Source organism: Triticum urartu, chromosome 6A (genome assembly GCF_056163025.1).
Source record: "Triticum urartu cultivar PI428250 chromosome 6A, HENAU_Tu73, whole genome shotgun sequence".
Taxonomy (NCBI): domain Eukaryota; kingdom Viridiplantae; phylum Streptophyta; class Magnoliopsida; order Poales; family Poaceae; genus Triticum; species Triticum urartu.
The window spans coordinates 557,265,719-557,273,088 of NC_141878.1; the positions used below are offsets into that span (position 1 = coordinate 557,265,719).

The 7,370-nt window shown below is 45.5% G+C and overlaps 1 protein-coding gene across 2 annotated transcripts; it reads right to left on the bottom strand.

Moving 5' to 3' along the window:
* Positions 1 to 2,833: 2,833 nt before the first annotated feature.
* LOC125514970 (ethylene-responsive transcription factor 1) lies at positions 2,834 to 6,178 on the bottom strand. 2 transcript variants are annotated; one of them, XM_048680372.2, is made up of 3 exons: positions 5,749 to 6,176; positions 3,197 to 4,106; positions 2,834 to 3,117 (listed from the first exon to the last, which is right to left on the bottom strand). In XM_048680372.2, the coding sequence occupies exons 1-2, from the start codon at positions 6,065 to 6,067 to the stop codon at positions 3,229 to 3,231; spliced, it is 1,197 nt and encodes a 398-aa protein (XP_048536329.2). In that variant the 5' UTR covers positions 6,068 to 6,176; the 3' UTR covers positions 2,834 to 3,117; positions 3,197 to 3,228. The 2 variants fall into 2 exon arrangements, with proteins under 2 accessions (XP_048536329.2, XP_087384919.1); XM_087528793.1 differs by lacking the exon at positions 2,834 to 3,117 and having other exon boundaries at positions 3,196 to 4,106; positions 5,749 to 6,178.
* Between the last annotated feature and the right edge of the window lie 1,192 nt (positions 6,179 to 7,370).

Below are 7,370 nucleotides of genomic sequence, written 5' to 3' on the forward strand. Positions count from 1 at the left end.
CTCCGCACGCCCCTCCCTGTGCAACCACAACCCTCCACTCGAGAGCAGTGCACAGCTGAAGGAGGCTCCGCCGGACCTGTAGGATGACAACGGCCTGTAGCAACGGACGGGCATATTTACTAGCGGCTTCTCATATCGAGAGGGGCTGAGGGGCAGTGGAAGGCAATTCTATAAGAATGCACTGAAAATGGAACAGATCGCTAGCAAGATTCGTCTCCTTCGGCAAATGCTAGAAATCTGAGCAATGGATGATATAGGAGTATATGGAGTCTAGATGTCATAGTCCCAGCCAAAGTCAGACCAACCAAAGGAGTTACTTCCCTGGTCAGACGATAAGTACCCATAGATGCATCCTTAATGCCAGCATACTTGTGTCCAGGCTACAACACTACCATGGGTCCACAACATATATGTGAGGTATTTGTTTGCTCACCAACAAAAATCACTCCACTCTATTTAAAGGGAAGAAAGAGCCACCAGAACTCAAACAAACACAATTGTTGTTCTTAAAACGAGGAGAGGACTGGTGCAATGCCAAAATGGTAGCCCCAAATAGTTGTGTGATTGGACTAAAATTAGGAGTCATCGGGAAGAAAACAACTGGCTTCTCCAGCAAGTCTTATCATACAGACGATAGATCATGGACGCCTGGTGCGGCGGTGCCCTGGTCGTTCAGTTTCTCACGCCTCATGATCAGATCAGATCAGATCAGATCGATCTATCTTTCTCGCCTCGCCGCCGGTCCCAAAAAAATGCCTGCCGCCGGTCCAAAGTCGCTGACCTTGGGCTTTGATTGCCGGCTTGTCAAGGCAGCGGAGTAGTGGCGAGTACCGCGGCTGCCGCCGCCCGCCGATCATCCTTGTTCGCCTGACTACGTCCACACACAACCAGGCACATACACGGTATTACTATATACTCCATATAGAAGTTTTGCTAGTATGATGTAATCCTCCTTTTGGTTTTGTTTGGCTATACTTTGTTGAAAAACGAAGATAATTTTTCACGCCAATTGCCTCCATGTCAAATCTGTGATAGTGCCGAAAATTTGGAGACATTGGTGAATGGTGACATTAGAACTATATTTTTGTTTAAAAAAATAGCCAAACATATGTGTTTGCTTATCAATTTCAAAGGCTTTTTTGGAAACTATGAACTTTAGTATTTGAGAGGATTTATTATTGATACATACGTGTATTTACAAACATCACCACTCCCCCCCCCCCCCCCCCCCCCCCCATGTCCAAATCCTGGCTCCGTCCCTGGCAATCTCTTGCCATGAATCGACAAAACAACTAGAAGATTCGAGCAACAGTTGGCCGTCTCGGATTATTTTCGAGTTCGTATGCACGTTTGATAGCAGTGAAACTACCGCATGGAAGTTGGTCTTCATACCTCGCTTTGATGTAATCTCGACTGCGAGTCATCCATCTTTTCCTTCTACCCAGAAGTAAGTAGAAGTAGCGCGAGAGAAACATGTACTCCCTCTGTTCGAAATTACTTGTCTCAGATATGGACGTATCTAGAACTAAAATACATTAGATACATCCATTTCTGCGACAAGTAATTCCGAAAGGAGGGAGTAAGTGACAGCCAGTTCTTGACGGAGACCTGATTGTAGCAAGGAAGCAGCAGTTCTTGACGAAGACCTGATTGTAGCAGAGATATGCTTCCTAATAACCAACCTCCATGTGAGTAACAAAATCGCCCCTGTGGAAACTACCTAGGTGAATACCTTTGGTGAACGCCGTGTGATTGTCGAGTAACAATAACTTACTCATCGTAAGAAGGTGACGTGCACTACTTATGCCGACGACGTCAAATCAAATCAACAATAAGCCCACCAATTCAGGCTGAAGCACAGGCGCTGAAGCTAGCTGCCATGCTAGCGAAGCCAAGCAAATGCATATGCAGGACGCCACGTTTCTAACAGACAATCTAACGCTAGCAAAAGCAGCCGCAACAAGAAATCCAAGGAACCATATCCTCCTGGGCGCTGAAAAATCAGATCAGCTCTTGTAGATTTCTATGTATTTACAAGTACTTTATCAGCTCAGGTCCATCATATATCCAGGAATTTCAATGAAAGCGCTCACATCTGCGCTCAACAGTCGGCAGTCAGGGCACTGTAGCTACCACAGTTTTTAGAGGCAATAGTTCTACCCACGATTAGAATGCAATGCCCAATGTTTCACAGATTTTATCCCCGAGGGCTTTGCTATCCTCAGTGTAATCTGTGCTTCGGTGGAATATATGGCGCCTGCGCCTTTTCTTGTTCAGAGAAAAAGAATGCGATGTGCACTACTTATGCCGACGACTTCGAGTCAAATCAAGGACCTAACATGACAATGACATGAGACCACCAATTCGGTGAAGGTACTAGTAATAAATCAAGTGAAATGTACATGTTGTTCACATGGCTTCTCACATCGAGAGGGACTGAGAGACAGTAAAATGCATTGCTATAAAGAATGCACTGAAATGGAATAGAATGGAACAGATCCCTGGAATTATGAATTAGGCGCCCTAAATATTTATAAGAACTACTCCCTCCGTCGACGTTTTTTTTATTCTAGTGTAGTGTCAAAAAAAACGTCTTACATTATGGGACAGAGGGAGTACATCGGTGAGAACTAAATGTAGAAAAAATGACTCCCGATGATCATGCAGCTAGTATCAAAGATTAGTAAATCTGGGTTTTTTTAACAAATCTGGTATGTTTCGCCAGAGCCTAAGTGAAAAGAGGAGTATAATATAAATTACCACACCTGTACAGCAAAAACTGTGCAAACAGCCAGGAAAATCCATATTTAACAGATAAACTTATGCTCAGAAATAAGATATATAGGTTACTTCTATCACCACAGATTAAAGCAAACTGGACACAGATCCATGCTGTTCACATTCAGAAATGGTAGCGACGATATAAGAGTTGACAAAAGATAAAGACAACGGTTCATCAGACTCATAAATGACAACGGTTCATCGACAGTCACCTAGGGAAAGGGTCGACTACTAAAGAGACTCAGGATGCGACTTTTTTGCATCTAAGCTTGCACATAGGCATATACTAACCAAAGGTGACAACAGGGTGCTTCCCAATCTCCCATAGTCTTATTCCTGAAACACGCAACAAAAAGTTCAGGATAATGAAAAGATTATCAACCTCAGACCGAACATCCAAATTGCGAAGGCTTACCCTTTGTCCTGATATACAGGGGTTTGAATCCCTCAGAAAATTTCGCCACAGATGGGCATGTCATCGAAGCTCCAAAGGTCCATGTTGCCAACGACATCCTGAGGCACATCAAAATTCAGAAGGCTATCAATCGGCTCATCCACGCCATCATTCAAAAGAAACCTCATCCAAGGTTCAAAATCAACAGCATTGTTCTCCATAACAGGAGGCACCACTGAGTTGTAGGTGTTGCTCTGGACAGGCGCAGATTCAGCTCCTTCAGCAATCACCGCTGGGTTGTAGGTGTTACTCTGGAGAATTGCAGACTCTGTTCCTTCAGCAATGGTGGAAATGGGAGCAATGGATGATATATCTGGAGTCTTGGTGTCATACTCCCAGCCCAAGTCAGAGCAGCCAAAGGAGTTGCTTCCCTGGTCAGAGTACATATTCATAACAGGAGCTTCAACAGAGGCAGCAGAGTTAATTGCAGGAACAAATGGCATGTTGTCAGGCTGAACAAGCGGCTGCTTTGATGCAAAGTCAGCAGATGGGTAGACAAAAGCATTTGGGTTGGCAAGGTTGTTGACTGCTGGTATGACGGTAGGTTCCTGTGCTACGCTTGACTTGGGAACTTTAGGAGCAGCAGGGCAAGCACGGCGCTTCTGAGGAACTGTTGGTTCCTCTGGAAAGTTAACCTTGGCCTTCTTGCCACGGATCCTTCGTGCTTCAACATCATAAGCTCTTGCAGCTTCTTCAGCACTGTTGAAAGTACCAAGCCAGACACGGACACCCTTGCTAGGATCTCTGATTTCAGCAGCCCACTTACCCCAGGGGCGCTGGCGGATACCCCTGAACTCGTTCTTTCTCTTCCTTTTTGCTGACCTTTGTGCAGGACCATCAAAACCAGCAGTAGTCATGGTGCTTAAGTCATCTGCAATGGAAGACCAATGTCAATGCTAAGAGAGACCAACAGACAAACTTCTCTCACAAGAAATAATTAATTTCATCATGGACATGAATTCATATGTAAAATATCACAATCATAATGAGTATTGAACCATGATGGGTGCTATCCTCTTCAAGTTTGGGTGAAAGCATCAGTCACCCGCAAAACAAATAAAATAAATCACAACTGATAAAAATCTAAGATTCTGATAAAGAGACTTCATGTTATAGACCTTTGCTATCATTCTGCAGTTATTAATCTACAAATCCCATTATACACGATGCAGAATCAAGGATATTTTTAGTAGGATTCAACACTTACTAGAATAATCTTTTAGACTGATAAATGAACAAGTCTAGAACAATCCTCATGCAAATCAACAACCATCTAACAAGGAAAAATTCAAGAGGCCAAGACCTCAAATGGAGAAATTCGGCCCTTCCCCTTATGACTATAAACAGCAGTAAGCATATGAGTCACCATCAAAGATCATGAAAAGTATAAATCACAAGATCAGCAACCTAAACAACCAAAATCGCTTCTCTAAAAGGAACAATGCGGAAACAGCCTACTAGCCTAATTATTTCAGGCTAACATTGGAGAGTAAGCCCTTGACCCAAATCACTTCATGAAAACGCATCCAATCGATTCCAATCCAAAATCTCTAAACAAACAGGTGTAACACCATACAAATCCAGCCTTCCAACACCAACCCCTAAACAATTTCTCTTCCTACCCGATCGAACAGCCAAACCACTGAGTTTGGTTAAGAGGGACCAAGACAGACAAACTTCTCTGACAGAAAGTAAATAATTTCATCATGGACATGAATTTATATGTATAATATCACAATCCTAATAAACATTGAACCATGAAGGGCCATGTTTGGGTGAAAGCATCAGTCGCCCAAAAATAAAACAAATAAAATAAAATAACAATCTAATAAAAAAACAGAGTTTTGATAAACAAACCTCATGCTATAGACCTTTATCATCATTCTGCAAATTGCATTATAGACGATGCAGAATCAAGGATTTATTTTCTCAGGATTCAGCAAGTGACATAATAATCCTTCCTGTTTGAGAAGGAAAAACAGAATAATCCTTCACGCTGAGAACTGATCCTAGTCTACAGCAACCCCACGAAAATCGACAACCATCTAACAAGGAAACAGTTCAAGAGGCGAGACCTCCAAACAAAACGGAGAAATTCGGCCCTTTTCTGCGGATTTTCAACCCCTTTTGACTATAAACAGTAAGCATATGAATCACCATCAAAGCTCACGAAAAGCATAAATCGCAATGGACAACCTAACAACCCAAATCGCTTCTCTGAAAGGAACAGCGTCAGAAACAGCCTGCCAGGCTAATCATCACCAAACAAACACAACAGAGAAATGGAAAAAGGCCTAACCCTTCACCAAAATCACTCCATGATATCAAATCCAATCCAAAATATCTAAACAAGCAGGAGCAACACGCCCCCAAATACAGCCTTCCGACAGCAACCCCTCCACGATTTCTCTTCCTGCCCAATCACGCAATCTCCTATCTTCTACAGCAGTCAATCGCGGACGGTAACAATACGCGGATTAAAGAACCAGTCCAAGCGGACGCGGGGCCGATACCTTGGGAGAGGGACCTTTTGACGGCGGCGAAGGGCTTGATCTCGACAACCTCGTCGTCGCCGTCCTTCCCAGCAACCCCGGCGCGCCCGAGCTCCACGTCGGAGTCCCCGGAGTCGGCCTCGAACTCCTCGAAGTCGGCCTGGAAGTCCTCCTCGCCGTCGTCCAGCCCGCGCCCCCCGCGCCGGCCGAGCCCCGCGAGGCGCCGGCCCCCGCCGTCGGCCCGCTTGGGCTTGTTCTTCTCGGGCCACAGCACCGCCGCCGTCACCTTCCGCGTCGGCGCGGGGACCTTGAGGTCCTTGAGGATCGCGCCGCCGCACATGATTGCCGGCGGTACCTCGTCCTAGTCGTCGCCGATTGAGGTTCGCCGGAATTGGTAAATAAATGGGCAGTTTTTAATGAGGTGGGGGGAGCAGGTGTGGGTTGGCAGGTGGGGCGAGGCCAGCCCGCTATATATGCGGCGGCCGCGTGACGGCTGCCCGCGAGGCGAGAGGGGGGCGCGGTGGGACCCACGCGTCAGCGACGGGCTGCGGCGGGCGGAAGGCACGAGGCAGGTTCGCGAAGCGAGCGTTTCCAGTCGGCGGAGTCTTGCGCGGTGGCCCCTGGGAGATGTGGTATTTAGAACATTGCCCCTGGGGAATGAAGAGAGGGATATGCGTTTGACTTCCTTTTTCTTTTGAGGTAAGCAAACATTCATTAGCTCAAGATTGTTGTACTACACACCTGTAGTACGAGTGTACTACTACTGTTCGTACTCCCTCTCAGGGCCGGCCCTGAGGGGGTTGCGGCAGGGGCGGCCGCCCCGGGCCCTCGAATTCCAAGCCCCCCCCTCCCTCCCACATATGCAGGTAGCCCATGGCCCAGGCGTCGGTAGCCTTGTCTCTAAAAAACATAGTCGATAACCAACATGGACGTGGTCTTTTTTCAGATCGAGTTCACTTGTTATAGGTTCGTGATGATCTTGATAAATTCCTTTTCGCCTTGATTATCAATCGCAAGCCGGCCACTCCGGACTCATCTAGATCGTCCTCGCCATCGACCCCAAGTCTCGCCTTTGGTCGGTGAGCCGTCAAACTCTACTATCAATTCGTCGACGCTGCCGCGTAGGTTGGAGGCCTAGGAGATCAATCCATCATTAGCAGTTGGGCTAGCGTGGCGTTTTGGTGAGCCATCCTTGTAAAACAGAATGACATTGCACAACATGGACGATCTATGCAAAATAAATATGGTGTGGACGTGTGAGACCGTGTGTGATTTTCCATGGCAAGAGCATGAAAATTACATATACAAAGAAAATATTTGCCATATGGGAAAGGCGGAGATTTGCCATCGCAACAAGAAACATCAAAATATATTGTAGAAAGAAAAGAATGGAAAGAAAATTGTGTCTTCCCCTTGCACAATCCATTTCTTGTGAACCTAGATGGGCCCATCGTATAGTTAGCCATGCTTATGAAACTAGTTTTGCCAAACATGGGAAACTATAATTTGGCAAGCATAGAGAAAAGTAGCAAGGGATGTTTCTAAATATTTGCCATGATTGTATGAAAAAATATGAAAAAAAATCCATTTGAGTAGTAAACATTTTTCATGCATTTGACATGCTATGGATAATTAAAAAGGTC